Raw genomic sequence first — 19,100 nt, 5'->3', positions numbered from 1 at the left:
AGCGTATATTAAAGAGGGATTCCACCAAAAAAAAAAAAAATATTAAAAGCCAGCAGCTATAAATACTACAGCTGCTGACTTTTAATAAATGGACACTCACCTGTCCCGGGTTCCAGTGATGCCGGCAGCCGAGGCAGATCGATCGCTCGGCTCTCGGCTGCTGTCGCCACCATTCTAGGTGAGGGAATCAGGAAGTGAAGCGAATCAGCTTCACTTCCCAGTTCCCTACTGCGCATGCGCGAGCCACGCAATAGGAAATCTCCGCGCTGTCACTGGGACCCGTGTGTGTCCCAGCAGACAGCGCGGCAGGGCAGGAAATGGCGTAGACTCCCACGGGAGTCTATGCCCGGAAGTGGGTGAAAATACCTGTCTTTGACAGGTATCTCCACCCCCCTCCCCCCTGAAAGGTGTCAATTGTGACAACGGAGGGGGGGAGGGATCCGATTAGCGGAGGTTCCACTTTAGGGTGGAATCCCGCTTTAATTGGTTTGCACAAAAGTTATAGCGTCTACAAAATAAATAGAGGGGGAAAAAAAAATGTATGGCTTTTTTTTTTAGTAATTTTTTTTATCATGACTGCAAAATTGCAGAGGACAGATCAGACACTTGACATTTATAGAGCGATCAGTGCTACCGGTATAAAAATGCAGATTACAGTACAAGTGGCAGGGAAGGGGTTAGACACTGGGAGTCGATCAAGGGGTTAAATGCATTCCCTCAGTGTGTTCCAATTGTAGGGGGATGGGCTCACTAGAACATGACAGATCACAGCTCCTGACTACTGGGAGCAGTAGATCCCTGTCATGTTGCTAGACTTAACAGGGTAATGCCTTGTTTACATAGGCATCTCCGTGTCACAATCGCAGGCCACCGGTGGACATTGAGTCCGTGGGAACACACCCGCTAGCCTGTGTTTTAAAGGGGACGTACGGGTATGCCCATTTGCACAGCTGTGCCATTTTGCAGATGTACATCATCATGCGCTGGACGGCAAGCAGTTAAGTATCAAAAAATAAAAATCCAGTTTCTGCCACAACTACTGCATACATGATTTTGATGTCACTACTGCAAAAATTAAAAAAATTACATATAAAGATTAAACATGCTTATGTTATTTACTGCACACAGTAAGAATTTAATCTAAAAAAAAAAAAAAAATTATATACCGTATATACTCGAGTATAAGCCGAGATTTTCAGCCTCTTTTTTGAGGCTGAAAGTGCCCCCTCGGCTTATACTCGAGTCGCCGCTGTCTGACTGCTCGATCAGCGTATCGAGCAGACAGACGGCGGACATTAATTTTCAAAAGCCGCGCCTCCTTCTCCGCCTGTGATAGGCGGAACACTGAATTTCCCAGCAGTCAGTGTTCCGCCTATCACGGACAGCCGCTCATTCTCATACTACGGACGAGTATGAGAGGATGTCTGTGATAGGCGGAACACAGGCTGCTGGGAAATTGAGTGTTCCGCCTATCACAGGCGGAGGCGGAATTTTGAATTGTAGAATGGCCGCCGAGAAGAGCGGCGATCCATCGGCACGGGACGGAGGAGGCACGGCACGGCACGGGACGGAGGAGACACGGGACGGAGGAGGCACGGGACGGAGGAGGCACGGGACGGAGGCTTGGGACACAGGTAGGCTGGACACACACACAAGGCTGCACGGACACACACACACACACACACACACACGGATGGATACACACACACACACACACACACACAGGGATGGATGGATGGATGGATACACACACACACACACAGGGATGGATGGATGGATGGATACACACACACACACACACACACACACACACACAGGGATGGATGGATGGATGGATACACACACAGGGATGGATGGATGGACACACACACAGGGATGGATGGACGGACACACACACAGGGATGGACGGACACACACACAGGGATGGACAGCCATGTCTCACCCTCGGCTTATACACGAGTCAATAAGTTTTCCAGTTTTTTGGGGGTAAATTGGGGGCCTCGGCTTATACTCGGGTCGGCCTATACTCGAGTATATACGGTACACATTTTCTACCATGCATCTCATATCTAATCTTGAGTCTTTTTGGTCAAAGTCGTATTTGGAGCCAGGAGCCCAATTTTTGGTACATTAAATATGCAAGTTTAGTTTACCCTCAAAACATAACCATTTTAAAACATGACATTACTATTTCCCAAAGGGAGGAATTAAGCATACATGTATATTTTTATTTAAAAAAAAAAAAACACATAATACAAGTTAGTATCCAGGGGGAACAAAGATTTACTGAAATTTCTTTTAAGCATTTTCCTTTTTTGAAAAGCCAAAATATATGCTCACATCTGAATGTTAAAAAAAAAAAAAAAAAAAAAAAGGTAAACGTTACCATTGACAGAACACACTGGGAGATTTTAAAGGAGCCGCTGTCAAGATACTCCTTTTGAAATTTGCAATAGTCCTACATAAGCAGGTTATAGAAAAAAAAAGAAAAAAAGAAATGTACACTGCACTATGCCATCTGTCATTTCAAAGGAGGGGGGAAAATTACACCAGCAGTCTCTCTATAGATTGCTGGACAGTTTGAATCTGGGGCTTTAGCTGAGAACCTTCCTTAATCGTAACTGCACATGCAACAACTGGTCTTGAGACACCACAAGCTCTTCCCAATGCTTGCTTAGAGCGCACAAAGACATAGGGCACGTTCTTATCCTCACAGAGGAGAGGAAGGTGAAGAATGATCTCAAGTGGTTCTGCATCAGCTGCCATTACAATGAATTCTGCAATCCCTCTGTTTAATGTTTTTGTGGCTGCAAGATAAAATAAATAAATGGCATTAAAACAAACAAAACATTTAGCATAGAGAAATCAACGCTTCCAGTGTATAAAAATTGAGTTTATGCACATCATAGAAGCAACCCCGTGAACAATTTAGCCAACATTTCTATTTCCAGATAGTCAAAATCCAAGTCTTTTTTTGTGCCAAGCACAAACAGTTATCTACGGAAATTATAAGACCCTAAAAATGCTGAGGAAAAACACATCTAAACAGTTTCTAACGTGAATGAGCCTATTTAAGGCTCCACGCACACTAGAGTTTTTTTCAAGCTCCTAGAAGCATTTTTTTTCTACTATTAGAAGCCAAATCATGTTATCCTATATGTCCATGCACACTACTTTAGGCTATTAGCATTTTTTTAGCTTCAGCTTCCGTGAGCAGAAAATAAAATAGTTTTTGTAGAGTTTCTTGTGGTGTTTTTCCAGCAGAAAAATATGCTGAATGCTCCTAATATCTACTAAAGTGCTAACAGTGTTTTTCTTCATGTACTGCAAAAACGCCAATACTAATACATAGTTACATAGTAGGTGAGGGGAAAAAAAAAAAAAAAAAAAAACAGACTAGTCCATCAAATGTGTGATTATATGTCAGTATTACCTGGTATGTTGTGGTCATTTAGGTGCTTATCTAAATAGTTTTTTTTTTTTAAACCATCAATGCCCCCTGCTGAGACCGCCACCTGTGGAAGGGAATTCCACATCGGTGCCACTCATACAGTAAAGAACCTTCTCCGGCAGTTTAGGGTCCAGCCTCTTTTCTTCTAATTTTAATGAGTGGCCACGAGTCTTATTAAACTCCCCTGCGCATAAAAGTTTTATCCTTATTTAACCCCCCCCCCCCCCCGAGTAGTAGGGTCCAGCCTCTTTTCTTCTAATTTTAATGAGTGGCCACGAGTCTTATTAAACTCCCCTGCGCATAAAAGTTTTATCCTTATTTAACCCCCCCCCCCCCGAGTAGATTGCATTAATATTTTTGCCACCCAAATGCACCATTTTAACATTTTCCATATTAACCACTTTCAGACCGGACCAATTTGCTGGTCAAAGACCAGACCACTTTTTGCGATTCGGCACTGCGTCGCTTTAACTGACAATTGCGCGGTCGTGCGACGTGGCTCCCAAACAAAATTGACGTCCTTTTTTTCCCACAAATAGGGCTTTTTAGTGGTATTTGATCACCCCTGCGGTTTTTATTTTTTGCGCTATAAACAAAAATAGAGCGACAATTTTGAAAAAAACGCATTATTTTTTACTTTTTGTTATAATAAATATCCCCCAAAAATATATAAAAAAACATTTTTTTCCCCTCAATTTAGGCCGATACGTATTCTTCTACATATTTTTGGTAAAAAAAAATCGCAATAAGCGATTATTGATTGGTTTGCGCAAAAGTTATAGCGTTTACAAAATAGGGATAGTTTTATAGCATTTTTATTAATAATTTTTTATTATTTTTTTTTTTACTAGTAATGGCGGCGATCTGCGATTTTTATTGTGACTGCGACATTGTCGGGGACCCATCGGACATTTTTGACACATTTTTGGGACCATTGTCATTTATACAGTAATCACTGCTATATAAATGCAGTGATTCCTGTGTAAATGACACTGGCAGTGAAAGGGTTAACCAGTGGGTGGCAGTGTAGGGGTTAAGTGTTCCTAGGGGTGTGTTACTAACTGTGGGGGGGTTGGGCTTTCATTTAGTGTACACTGATCTCTGCTCCAATCACATGGAGCAGAGATCAGCGTCACTAGTTGCTAGGCAGAATGGAAAAATGTTGTTATACAGCATTTCCTCCATTCGGCCGCTCCGTGAGACGATCGCGGGGATGCCCGCGGCGATCGAGTCCGCGGGTCCCGCGACCGGACTCACGGGGGTCCCGACCAGCGCGGGAGCTTGCCGCCGGCGGCACGCTCCCGATGGTAGGGCGGCATCGAATATTGGACGTACATGTACGCCAATATGCCTGCCCATGCCATTCTGTCGACGTACATCGTCGTGCGCTGGTCGGGGAGTGGTTAAAAGCAGCGTTCTACCCAAAAATGGAACTTCTGCTTTTCGGATTACCATACCCCCCCCCCCCTCCCCCCGTCAGATTTGGCACTTTTTGGGGGGGCATATAACTGTATAATCCAGGTATTTTCTCTAAACTCTTGGGCATAGATCACTGCAGGCTCCGCAGCAATCTACACCATGTCCGGCCCCCTACCCCCCCCCCCCCCCACCGTCTTCTCGGAGACACATAGGTCCCAGAAGACAGCAGGGAACAGCGAGGATGCACAGCAGGGAACCAGGCACTTCTTGATTTCCTTACCGAAGATGGCAGCACCTCCACCCGGACAGAACGGCTTCGCGTGAGAACATTGCGGGCCTCCCAGACAGACAAGTGTCCATATTTTAAAAGTCAGCTGCTGCAGTATTAGTAGCTGCCGACATTTAAAAAATAAAAATCAATTTTGCCAGAACGCGGCTCCAAGCCTTATTTGCCATGTAGTTGCACACCCCATTAATTTGTTCAGATCTTCTTGAAACGTTTCAACTTCTCCACAGGATGCGATTGCCCTGCTTAGCTTAGTATCATCTGCATATGCAGAGATTGAGCTGTCTATCCCATCCTCAAGGTAGTTTATGAACAAATTGGATAGGTCCCAGGACAGAACCCTGGGGGAACCCACTTTGCACCCCTGACCATTCTGTGTACTCCCCATTTATCACTACCCACTGAACTTGCCCTTGTAGCCAGTTTTCAAGCCATGTACTAACCCTATGGCCCATACCTTACTTTATACAGTAAACATTTATGGGGAACAGTTTCAAATGCTTGCAGGAGGAACGTGCTGGCAGGGGGGGGATCCACCTACGCGACCACATAATTTCACAGTTGTGTGAATGAATGCCTACAGTCATTGCGGATGATGGCTTGTAGTTCTCAAATCAGCTGTGAGGGCAGTGATGAGTGCTGTCATAGCCAATTGATCTTCCTGCACTCCCAGGGGACGCTTATTTTTTAATAAAAAGAATTGTCAAAACCTATTACCTTGACACTTTTTTTGGAGAATGGGTAGCGTACCTCCCTGTCCCAAAGCAACCCCCCCATGTTGAGGGCACGTGGCCTGGTATGGTTCAGGAGGGAAGGCACTCACTCATTACTACACTTAATTCACAAAATCACAATACCCAATCGTTTGGTAAAATATTGACATGCTTTAAAGTTACACACACCCATGACACGGTGATAAACTACATACATTATATTATCCATAGGCTACGCTGTTAAAAGACTTTACAGGTTACCATTTTGAATTTACAAAGGAGGCTGTGTACTAGAATTAGTGCTCCCGATCTAACGTTGTTAGCGATACACGCACGTGTGGTGCTATCGCTGTTTACATACCGTTGCAGGACAGAAACGTGTTCACCTTTGCGCATGGTGGGGGCACTTCATTTTTTTTATTATTCTGTTTTACACTGTACATACACTATATATTTATATTATATTTTATTTTGTAAGCAGTGACAAGTTGCCTTTACCGAGACATCTGGAGTCTATTTGACCACATAACTGTCCTCTACCGTTAAAAGCTTCAGATTATACCAAGATTGGTATCATCCAATGTTTTATTAAACCAGTAATGGTTTGTTTACAACTAGCAAAACCGGAAGTGACAAAACACTTGTTGCTTCCGATTTATTAGACCATAGAGCTGATCGGGCTGTTCCGGTCCAGTCAGCCCTATGACAGTGCTTCACAAGCCAAAATAAAAAGTACAGGGGTGATATCTGCAGGCATCTACCCAGTATAACCACAGAAAGTATGCCGCAGGGCATGAAACGGTTAATACTTATGCTGCTTGCATAAGTAAATAGATATGAAAGTATATCATGTTTTGTTTTACGCCCCCCCCCCCTTTCATCTGGAGGGGTTTGTTGGCCAAGTACACCCTCCTGCCTGAAATAGCGGCAGATGGATTCCAGGAAGTAAATGCTACATGATCCCTCAAAATGGCTGCAGCTAGAAATGCTATAGGGTGCTTTTCAAAGTGATTTCCGAACAAAACAAAGAATGCAGATGAGAGTGCTTTGAATATTAAAAGTGAATGAATTAAGCGGAGTTCCATGCATTTAAAAGTCAGCAGCTACAAAAAGTGTAGCTGTTGACTTAACACTCACCTGTCCCACGGGCCAGCAATGCGGCCGCCCGATGCCTTGCTCCTCTCCATGGCAGTGCAAGTGTGTGCACCTGGCTGTGACTTCACAGCCAGGCGCACATGTCGAGCTGCGCTGTCTTGAATGGCCAGGCAATCTTCTAGGACATGTGATGTGTCCCAGAAGATTGCAGGGAAGGGGGGGTGAACATCCGCTCTGCGACACCAGGAGAGGAAGTGGGAGCTAGGTACCTGTGAAAACCAGTTACCGACTCTTAGCCTGTAAAAACTCCCAATTCACCAATGAACTCCTAGGAGCACATTGCCACACCGGGGTGTATTTTAGAGGACGGGTGAAAAAAAAGCAGCATTTACTTTTTTCCCCATATCCTGTGTACATGAAGCCAATATCTTCAGGGGAAAATGGTTCTGGCTTTAGATGCACTTTAACCACTTTGCATCCAGGCCAATTCTGACACTTCGCTCCTACATGTAAAAATCATAATTGTTTTGCTCTAAAATTCCATAGAACCCCAAAAGATTATATATTTTTTTTAGCAGACACCCTAGAGAATGCAATAGCGGTCATTGCAACTTTTTTTTTCTTGCACGGTATTTGCGCAGCAATTTTTCAAACGCTTTAAAAAAAAAAAAGTAAAGTTAGCCCAAATTTTTTGCATCATGTGAAAGATGAAGTTACGCTGAGTAAATAGATACCCAACATGTCACGATTCAAAATTGCACGCGCTCGTGGAATGGCGCCTAACTTTGGTACTTAAAATCTCCATAGGCGACGCTTTAAACTTTTTTACTTGTTACGTATTTTGAGTTAGAGGAGGTCTAGGGTTAGAATTATTGCTCTCGTTCTACCGATCGCGGTGACACCTCATGTGTGCTTTGAACACGGTTTTCATACGTCGACGGGACTTACGTATGAGTTTGCTTCTGCGTACAAGCACAAGGGGCGCTTAAAAGAAAAAAAAATTATTCATTTTACATAATTTTTATATATAAAAAAGGATCACTTTTATTCCTATTACAAGGAATGTAAACATCCCTTGTAATAGGAATATAACATGACAGGACCTCTTTACAGTGAGATAAATAAGACCCCACATCTCACCACTAGGCTGGGAAGCCTTTTTGAACGCAGAGGCCAGGCATGACGTCATAACATCGCGCCCAGCCTTCGACTATCAGAGACTCCAGCGACCATCTGGTCTGCCGGAAATCTCTATGACCAACATCCGGTGGCCGGCGGATCCCGCATCCGACTCACCGTTCGCTGCTGTGAGTCAGTAGAAGCACCGGAGGGCAGCGGGAGGGTGGAGTCCCCTTTTGCCGCCCGTAAGAACGATCAAGCGGCAGAAAAGCCGATGTGATCATTATGGTGCAGAGAATCGACGGCTGAAAATGCTGATATCTGAATGATGTCTGTAGCCTCAGACATCATTCAGATATACCACCGCAAAGTCAAGGCCGTCATATGATGGCCTGCGGATGGTAAGTGGTTAATCAGAACCTGTTTTGTCATATTCATCATGACTGAACACTGGAACATTATAAACCAGTCATCCTCCACCCCAGGATTCCAAGGAGAATACAACTGGCACTCCTATGGTTTCTTACGTGGGAGACAATCCTTTGCCAGCACAGAGTAGAAGAGAACATGAAAACATACTATTCCTACACAAAGCTACGTACCTTCATTGGCTCCTTTGCGGAGCTGCTTGTAATTGGAGCCCTGCTGCACCAGATCTAGAAGAGTCTTTGAAAGTTGAGCATCGGCCAATGGATAGGCTTTGGGGTTCACTTCTGGTTCAGTCTGTAATATAAAACACCGAATAAAAGTCCGGCCGTCTCCATACAATGAGAACGAGCAAAGAGAGAACAGGAACGCAGGGCGACAGCAAGAGGAGGCTTCAGTCTGAGCACGTGCGCACACATCTTCATAACACGGTACACTCCCCCTCCCCCCCATACACAGCCACACTATGGACATGCAGGTTACCCTCAACATATCCCCCCCATACCATTTTTACACGCGGGTATGAAGTCGTCTGGTCCTCTCTGCCCGGAAGCTTCACGGAGGAAAATGGAATGAACCTGCGTACAGCAATGCAGCGGCAACGTGTTTCCAACTTCCGGCGCTCGAAGAGAGGAAAAGGCGGAGCTTGTATCAACTAATTTCCTGTGACGCTCAGCGACGACTGTATACTTGCGCTCTTACTGCCAAGATTTCACCGCTGGGTGGCGCTGTAACACAGGACAGAACACTGTATTAGGTCTTTAGTCTAATAACCACTTCCACAATAATAGATGAGTATTGGCAGCGCGTGGTGGTGGTTTTGTAACAGAGATGGGACGAACAACCCCCTCCCCTTGCAGCAAAACATCCGAACAGGGGAAACCTATTGAAGTCTATGGGAGCGGAACAGGAAAAAATCAAAAGTGCCCATTTTGAAGGCTTATATACAAGTAATTGGCCATAAAAGGTTTCTAGGGAACCGGGTACTGCCCTAGGGGACATGTATCAATGCAAAAACATTTTTTTAAACCAATCGTTTGTAGCACTGACCCCTGAAGGAGCGGCTGAATTTATTGGGCTTACTGTTACCTCCTTCACCTCGTATGCGTCTAGGGGTTTCCTGAGGTAGATGGCCCAAGAACTGCAGCCTACTTGCCAACTGTCCAGAATTTCCCGGGACATTCCTGGGATTTAGACCTTTGTCCCAGTCTTACCGTTTCCCAGGAAATCTGCATCTTTCCAATTTTTTTTTTCCCCCGCCGCCTCTAGGTAATGCTGTCTCCATCGCGCCCATTTAACTGAAGTTCAGCTCATGATGAAGAAACAAGAGGCGGAGCCCATGTGGGAATGTATGGGGCTGCCAATAGAAATGGAGCTTTGCACACCGCATTTTGTTTTCTATGCCACAGCTACAAACCCATGACCTTTTTTTTACAATGTTGGCAACTATGCTGCAGAGACTGACAATCAGATCTACTTGAAGGGATTTTTATTTGCAAAAAGTAGTTAACAACACAGTCTCTCAACATAGGATCAGAGGGTTTAGGTGAAAAGTCCAGGTAATCTTATCGATAAATTCAGTATGAACCAGTCTCTCACTTAGAATAAATCCAGAGAATAGCCATTCACAACTGGATCCTCACCCTAATTGGATAGTACTTCTCTCACCAAGCCTAGCAGCCAACAGGGTGCTTGAGTCAGGAATAAGACTCTGCCACATACTTTGCTATAAAACACGCAAGGGAAACTTGAAATCTTGTAGAACTCTCATGTGGTACCAGTATCTTGCAGCCGATCCGGCGATACCGCACAAGATGGAATGCGCTTAGGTCCTTCAGCTTTTCCAGGCTCTTGTTGAGAAGCCAACCCTTGCATGGCCTTCTCCAGAAGAGACCCCCCACTGGATAACTTCACAGTTGCAGGGCCTCGCCACTAACCGAGACGGCACCGGACTACCTCCGAATCCTTTTTTCAGTTTCTTCGCCTCGGGCTAGCCAGCCCCGAGACGTAAAGTTGGGTGGATCCGCACCCCAGGCCATGAGAGTCCTGGGGGCTGGTCAGGAGGAGCAGGACCATGCAGTCAGAACATGCTTCTGGACCGGAAACCTCGAAACACGTGACATGCGCACCTTAAGTACCCCCTCCCAGAAAGCACAGCAAGAGTGACACTCCCACTGGGCTGGTTTCCGAAAGAGAGCAACCTTCATGCACCCAACTAGACTGTGTTTCATGCCTGCCAAAAGTGACAGCGCCCCCCATGGCCAGGCAGAACACCCTGCAGTCCAGTCACACTGATGCTGAGGTCAAAATTTAGAACAATTAGACCCAAACCAAACTGCAGTTTTGAGGGTAACATTAAATTGCAAAACATATAGCGTGTGCTCTTCAGGAGCCAGCACTACATGTTTTTTTCAGGAGCAGTGGTTTTAACCCTTTCATGACTGAGCCTATTTCTGACATATACGTAAAAAAAAATCGAAATAAGCGATTATCGATTGGTTTGCGCAAAATTTATAGCATTTACAAAATAGGGGACAGATAGTAATGGCGGCGATCAGCGATTTTTATTGTGACTGCGACATTATGGCGGACACATCGGACATTTTTGACACATTTTTGGTGACGGGGCGGTTTGAAAAAAAAAATGTTCTTATTTATTTTTATATGAATAAATTGTGTTTTTAAAAAAAAATAAAAAGTTGATCACTTTTATTGCTGTCACAAGGAATGTAAGCATCCCTTGTGACAGTAATAGCTGGTGACAGGTGCTCTTTATTGAGAGATCGGGGGTCTAAAAGACCTCAAATCCCTCCTTTGCACTTCAAAGTATTCAGATCACCGAAAACGGTGTATCTGAAAACTGTATATTTTTTAAAATCCGGTGCCATTGGCAGCTACGTAAACAGGAAGTTACGTCATGACGCCGCTTCCATGTTTACATCAAGGAGACTGGAACAAAGCCGTTTCCGGGTTTGTTCCAGTCTGTCACTAGCCATCGTCGATCGGCTCTCCGGTGCCACCGGGAGGCCTGGGAAGAGCGGCAGGAGGGGGGACGTCCTCTTCCGCTCCTACAGGATAACAACCGAGCGGCTTTTAGCCACATCGTTTGTTATCCTCGGAAAGCCAATCGCCTGCTCTAAACAACCAACCAAATAATATGCACTAATTTGGGTTATTTTTACCAAATATATGTAGCAGTATAAATTTTGGGCAAAATTTATGACGAAAAGTTACTAATTTGCAAAACTTTATAACCGAAAATAAGAAAAATGAATTTTGTTTTACAAAACTGTCTTTTTTAATTTATAGTGCAAAAAATAAAAAAGTGGTGATTAAATACCACCTAAAGAAAGCTCTATTTGTGTGTGTAGCACCTTGATGTTTAGGCACAGCTGCTATTTAATTTAGTTGCCAGGCAATAGTTGCCTTGGCCAATTGTTAGGAGAGCAATTGATTTTGCCCTAATTCTGGAATTGCTGCACTTCTCTCTTCTGTCACTAGGTGGCTGGGTATCTGGTGACATTGGATAAGTCAAGAGCATAGCAAAGACAGATTATGAATGACTGGGGTGTCTCAGGGTAGGTAGGGCTTTTCTTGGGTCCCTTAGCCTGCTAAGAGAGCCTATTAATTTGGGTGAAGTCAGGTGATCAGGTTTCTGTGACACCTGGATGGCTGTCTTGGTAGACGTGTGTTATTCTGCCCCAGGCTGCTAGGCCGTAGGCCTTAGGCCTATCCTGGGGGCATCTGGCTGTTAGGCTGTCTGAGGGCCTATCAAGAAGCAGGAGAGCAGCATAGGGTTGGGTCTGCAGGCTTGTAATCCAACCAGAAGTAAAGTTCCACTGCCCGTGGGAACCAGTCGTGGTCGGAGATAGAGTGGAAGCTGTCGCCACTAAGAGACCATCCACCTTGTTACCAGAGACCACTGTGAGTAAGCTGAGGCCAGTACCAGAGCAGACTTCTCAACTGCTGGGGACAGTGAAGAGGTGGGAAAACTTCAGCAAATGCAGCAAAAAGTCAGGGACCCAGCGGGATAGCAGATGTGATGCTTGTGGATCACCAGTGTCAGCGAGGGTGAAGCTTAGGGAGTATCTGTGAGTGCCAAGCCAGGGACCCAGCAAAGAAGCGGGTGTGACGCTTGAGGAAGATACTGAGTGCTAAAGTGAAAGAGCAGAGGGGATCCAGTGGCTATTGGATCTGAAGTCTAGTGAGAGAGACTGGGAGCTCATTGAGTGAAGACCCACTGTGAGAGGTTGTGGGGTAAGCTGAGAACTGTTCATGTTGCAAATAGTTAAATACCATTACCGTTAGTAACAGCTACAAGATTGTTGCCATAGGAGACAGCATCCTACAGATGTGGCGTCCGACTGGAGGCCTTCACCTGTATAGCTGTCAGCCTATAGAAGTCTCAGAGTCTGCCAATTAACATTGCATCTACCCAAGAGTGTCTCGGCCCTAATACTCTTTCAGTTCTGTTTTAGAGACAATAAATCTCTTTGCATTCAAAAAGTGTCTGGCACCTACCGTTTCCTCTTGCATTACACCCACCATGCCTTGTTACCCACTCTACACAGAAGGATGTCAGCTGTCCCCGACTCTGGACGATACCATTAGGCCTAAAGGGGCCCGAAACGGGGCCCGAAACTTTGCTACATTTGGAGCCCAAAGTGGGGCAAAGGCGTTATTCGTACAGCAGTCACCCATAGCAACTGGCTACATTGGGATTTCATCTGGCTCCGTAAGAAATTGGCAAGTAACATCTTTACTTTTTTATAGAACAATTAGAATTTATTAAAGAAATAGCCAGTTACAATACAACATAACCAAGCATAATGATCGCAGATGCAACTGCCTGAGTGAACAGTAGGGTAGCAACAGCGTTACAGACTCATACTTTTAGACATCTTGGTTGCGTATAAACGGATTGACAAAGATCCCATTAAGCTAGTGGGCCCCTCCAAAAGTGGAAAAACCTCTTAATATAAGGATAGATACATTGCCATTCCTAGTACATCGATAGGACCTAAACATATACACTAATGTATTGTAAAAGCCTGTCCCAACATATCTGCATTGTAACTTTATGCCAATCAAGTTACACCCCACTACTTATAGTCCAAGAGCCAAATGTGGCAAATGGTGATAGAAAAGAGGTGACAGCCTATCTCAAGGCTGGCACCTTGGAAAAAGAGAGAAAAAGAAAAGGAAAAGATGCGGTTATCCCTAGAGAAAAGACGGGCCTTGTCAGCCCAGACTCTCAGCGCCCCCTCCCCCTCATGCTCGTGACAGGGAAGCATATGCAGAGGAATAAATAAACACGACCCAAGGTCGCCAGGTAACCATGTACTTGTCCGTGCTTTCGTGAGCTATGGCCCTAATTTCTTCCATTTTGTGCAGATATCTTATCTCTCCCAACCATTCCATAATTGAGGGAGTCGTAGTGTTCCTCCAATATCTCGGTACCACCGCCTTAGCTGCCGTTAGCAGGAATCTGATCAGCGATTTTTTATATTTTCTCATTGAAAGGTCAGTAATATGTAATAGACAACATTTAGCGTCTAGGAGGATCTGTGTATCAGTTATTTGTTGTATAATGCTAATCACTTGAACCCAATAAGGTCTAATTAAATCGCATTCCCACCATATATGTTGTAAAGTGCCCTTAGCTTGGTTACAACGCCAACATAAGTCTGAAACGGCTGGGAACCACTTATGCAGTTTAATTGGCGTATTATACCAATTCGTCAAAAGTTTAAAAGAAGTTTCCTGTAATCGAGTGCTAATTGCACATTTATGGGCAAATACACAAGCCTGTAACCATTGATCGTTTGTAAATGATGCATTTAATGCTGCTTCCCAGAAAAGCTTATGTTTATTAGGTTCCAGACGTGCTGCGGATTGCAACCAAGCATACGTAAGGGAGATATTTTTCGTAGAGGCGGTGGCTTGAAAGCAAACCGCCTCAAATGGCGTTAATGGTCGTATAAAATGTTTGAGCCTCCGTGGGCTCAAAATATAGTCATGTATTTGTCTATACGTCCAGTGGCCCAAGGAGGTTAAGCCCAGAGTATGTTGTAGGTCCGACATTGATTTAATCTTGTTACCCTCGAAGCAATGAGTGGCTAATAACGGCGAATTCCCACATGTAAAGTGCCGAATAGGTTTGTGCATGCCTGGGGTAAAGTCCGGACTATCTACTAACGGTGTTAATGGGCCAGGTGAAGTAGTCAAACCCGTCGTTTGAGTCACTGTTTGTAGTAATCTTAAAGTGGTCCCTATGAGGGGATGTTGCTTAAGCTGTTTAGGGCATAGGTCCCACGGGATCCAAGGGGAATATGTCACTGGGGTAGGTCCTACATCGTTTTCAAGTGTCACCCAGTCTTTATTGTCCGCATGGCAGGTCCAGTCAATCATTCTAGTAAGATGGGTGGCCTTATAATAATTTTTGAAATTGGGGAATCCCATTCCCCCACTGCCTTTATCTCTAGTGAGTATTACAAGGCTTATGCGTGGCTTTTTGGACGCCCAAAGAAAGTGTCTAAGAATAGCATTCAGTGACCGAAAGAAATTTGCAGGTAACCATATGGGCAAAGTCTGGAAATAATACAGAAATCTGGGCAGGATTGTCATTTTGACAATAGCTGCCCTACCAAACCAGGAGAAGTGTTTAAGTGTCCATCTCTCCAGGTCTTTTTTTACGTTTTGTAACAGTGGCAAGAAATTTTGGCTGTATATCTCGTTCAAACTAGGGGTCAAGAAAACTCCTAAGTATTTAAGGGCGCGGGATTCCCACTTAAATTTGCAATTGCGTAAAACGACCTCCCGCGTGGTCTCATGTAGCGTTAGATTGAGGGCTTCAGATTTTTTGTAATTAATTTTGAAATTCGTTATATAGCTATAATGCTTAAATATAGTGCACAAGTTGGGCATAGTAACATGCGGCTGAGTTATAAAAAACAATAAATCGTCCGCATAAGCAGCACACTTGTATTCCTTGTCGCCTACATGAAAGCCATGTATAGAGGATGATAAGTTGACTGTGCGGATTAACGGTTCCAAGGTGAGTATAAACAGCAAGGGTGAAAGAGGACACCCTTGCCTAGTCCCATTCCGTATCCGCACCTTGTCTGACAGTGTCCCATTCACCTTAATCTGTGCCGTCGGGTTATAATAAATAGTTTTAATCCAGGATAGCATATGTGCTCTCAAGCCTATATGGAAGCAGGTCGCATACAGGAAGTCCCACGACACACGGTCGAAGGCCTTCTCTGCATCTGTAGATAAGAGCATGCCTTCAAATTGTTCTGTTTGGGCCTTGTGTATAAGATTAAGGGCCTTAATCACGTTATCTTTCGCCTCCCTACCAGGCATAAAACCTACCTGTTCGGGGCCTATAAGTTTGTGCAATAGTGGGCGCAATCTGTTCGCTAGTATTTTCGTATAAAGTTTTAGGTCCACATTCAATAAAGAAATCGGCCTATAGCTGGCACAATCTAAAGGATCCTTGTTGGGTTTAGGCAGTACTGTAACGTGCGCTCTCAAAAAATCTTCTGGTAACGCTTGCGTGTCTCTAAAGTGGTTAAATATCTTAGTCATGTGTGGTATCAGTAATTCCGTGAAGATTTTATAGTAGTGAGCTGTCAAACCGTCCGGTCCGGGGCTTTTCCCCTTTTTTAATTCCTTAATAGCTGCGGTGAGTTCACCTTCAGTTATCGGTTCTTCCAGCGACAGCGCATCCTCCTCGGTAAGTTTGGGGAGTCCGCTGTCGGCAAGAAATTTGTAGGTAATCCCTGCTGACGTCCCCCTTAAGTCACTAGGTTTATGTAGCTGCGGTAAATTATACAAGTTGGAATAATACTCCTGAAATCTTTGCGCGATCTTTGCAGCATCCTGTGTTGTCTGACCAGCACTGGTTTTAATTGCAGCAATGTTCGTCGATAGAAGTATTTCTTTAAGGGCCTTTGCTAAAAGTTTACCTGTTTTATCACTGTGTTCATAGAAGAACCCCTTCCGAAAGAAAAGGATCTTCTGTGCTTTAAGGTTCAGGTGAGCTTGTAGTTTTTTTCTCAAATCAAATAAAATTACTGCTGTATCAGTTGCTAAGGATTGTTTGTGCTTCCCCTCTAAGTCTCTAATGGTCTGTATAAGGTCGTTGGTCTCCTTCTCCGCAACCCTTTTTCTCGCCGCCCCCAACCGTATGAGCTCCCCCCGAACCACGCATTTATGAGCCGCCCAAATTGTAAGAGGCGACAATTCCTCTGTGACATTTTCTGTAAAATACAGTTTAATTGTATCCGCTATTTTGTCAATGTTGTCCTTGTCCGTTAGTAGGGAGGGATTTAGTCTCCACGAGTGGGGGTGACGGTGTATGTTCGTTCTATGAAATTGCAGCGATATAGGGGCATGATCAGAGAGGGTCTGCACACCTATTTTGGCAGATTTTATACGGGATATATCCCTTTGAGTAACAAAAATGTAATCTATGCGTGTAAATTTGTTATGCAAGGAAGAAAAGTAAGTGTAGTCCCTACCTGAAGGGTTTGCCAAACGCCAAGTATCTACTAAAGTGAGGGAGGCTAAAAGTGTCTTAATTTTACGCAACTTTTTATACGAGATGCTGGACCTGCCATCCGATGTATCCTGCAGGGGATTTAGCGCTAAATTGAAATCTCCCCCCACCACCACACATCCAGATGCAAAGCCCTTCAATTCGTCTACCACATGCTGACAAAAAGTGACCTGTGCAGTATTGGGGAAGTAAACGTTAGCCAAGGTAACCGAAGTTCCCGCCCAGATCCCCTTCAAAAACACATACCTTCCGTCAATGTCCGCCAACTGCTGGTGTAAAATGAAGTCAGCGTTTTTATGTAGCAAGATAGTCACCCCCTTAGATTTGGCCTCGGGATTTGTTGCGTGAAAAGCATGTGGGTAGTGTTTATCATGCAATTTTGGAGTCTTGCCAGACCGGAAGTGGGTCTCCTGAAGAAACACCACTGCTGGTTTCCGCTTGTGGAGTTCCCTAAACAACGCCGTTCGCTTCTCCGGCGTGTTTAGACCCCTAACATTATGGGAGATCACGAAAGCATGTTCATCTAACATAGAGTACGCCATATTAAGTACAATAGTTAAGTAAGTACAAAGGGGGGGGGGGGTAAAGAAAGACTAGAAAAGAACAGGAAGAAAAAGATCCGTCACTTAGGTGGATAGACACCCAAATGGAGTGAATAGGTAAAATGTCTCCTCCTATCAACTGTATGAGAGGAGAAGAAAAAAAAAAAAACGTTGTGAATCCCTGTCTGGTTAAAGCCAGACAGCGATGCACAGGTGGAAGCAGTGGGAGGACTTTCCTTCAGCAAATGGAAAACAAAAAAGAAATAAAGCCCAAAATACAAAAACGGTTGGTTATCTGTTACGATTTATAAAGAAAACCGCTCCAAGCCTTCCGTGACTCAGAAATCAAACATATATTAAGGCCACATATACACCCTTCCAGCCAGAAGGATGAGATCATGAACAAAATTATGAACATGAAATTTATTTTAATACAGCGCGATGGGCGCATCTAATAAACAACAACTAAAATAAAAACTGCAGTAATCAGCATCTGCCATACCACCCAGGATAACTCTGGCAGGTCCAGGGGCTCAATATACCCCCAGCTGCCACACTTGACACTCATACAATCCCCTTGTGGCGGTCTGTGAACCGCTCACTGGGTGGCAGTCTCTAAGAGAAAACAATCGGGTCACAACTACATCCCGACCCCGCACCATGTGGCACGAGGCCGGGACCCCCTCTGGACCGACCCCCCTCACGACCCATCCGTCTAGGCCACACGGGAGGTCTGTACAGCCACCTCCCATCCGCCCACCCGCACAACAAAGGACCAGGTACCCGCTCCCCCTCCAGTGTATAAACATGACAAGAATAACAAAAAATAATAAGAGTAATAGGAATAATACCCCCCCCCTCCCCCCCACTGCATGCGCAGAAACAGTGTGTCCCTGCGCCGCCAAGACCATTCCCCTGGTAGAAACATGTTCAGTTCAACTGCAATAAAGTCATTATGGAGAAAAGCCGTTAAGCCCAGAAAAAAAAAAAGGGAGGGGGGGCGGGGGGGCATCCCCCCATCAAAAATTGCTTTCTGAGGGGTGGCGGGGTCTCTAGAAACAGCTCAGCAGACCCCGAGCAGGTATCATCAGTTGGGAAAGTGGCTATCCAGCATATCCGTGCCCAAGTGTGAAATACGTGAGGCCGGTTGCTAAAAAAAAAAAAAATGGAACCGAGGAAGACAGACTCCCACTTCTAAACTCAGGCATGTGACTGCGGCCAGTACTCTGTCCCAGGGTGTGGGGGTCTGCCCCTGTCCAAGCTCTGGAGTTTGTCCGGGCGAGATTTCTTGTTAACTGATGGCTTCAACGGAAATGACTGTGGGGTATGTGGTGGGATATGTGGTGGGGAAGTCCCCAGCGGGGGACAACGAAATTCCCTGTACCATTCCGGCACATCAATCAATGGGGTTTGTAGCTGTGCACAAAAGCTTGGAATATCCTCAGGCATACGCAGGTGGTATTGTTTTCCCATAAACGTGGCG

At 44.9% G+C, this 19,100-nt stretch overlaps 1 protein-coding gene across 1 annotated transcript; it reads right to left on the bottom strand.

The window, feature by feature from the left end:
- Positions 1 to 2,207: 2,207 nt before the first annotated feature.
- On the bottom strand, positions 2,208 to 9,168 carry SNU13 (small nuclear ribonucleoprotein 13). The gene is made up of 3 exons (XM_077452524.1): positions 9,015 to 9,168; positions 8,686 to 8,806; positions 2,208 to 2,807 (listed from the first exon to the last, which is right to left on the bottom strand). Exons 1-3 carry the CDS (start codon positions 9,015 to 9,017, stop codon positions 2,545 to 2,547), a joined length of 387 nt encoding a protein of 128 aa, XP_077308650.1. The 5' UTR covers positions 9,018 to 9,168; the 3' UTR covers positions 2,208 to 2,544.
- Between the last annotated feature and the right edge of the window lie 9,932 nt (positions 9,169 to 19,100).

The sequence above is a fragment of the Lithobates pipiens genome, unplaced genomic scaffold (assembly GCF_037356315.1).
Source record: "Lithobates pipiens isolate NorthernLeopardFrog02 unplaced genomic scaffold, aLitPip1_a1.2 Scaffold_23, whole genome shotgun sequence".
In the NCBI taxonomy this organism is placed as follows: Eukaryota; Metazoa; Chordata; class Amphibia; order Anura; family Ranidae; genus Lithobates; species Lithobates pipiens.
Note: the sequence above shows the minus strand (reverse complement) of the source record. Positions and strands in the feature narration are given on the sequence as shown.

What these genes read in the sequence shown, in the direction of transcription:
- SNU13 (XM_077452524.1), bottom strand. An exon ending in CCGCAAAGGAGCCAATGAAG is followed by an intron (nt 2,808 to 8,685) that starts GTACGTAGCTTT and finishes TTTATCTTGCAG; the next exon opens with CCACAAAAACATTAAACAGA.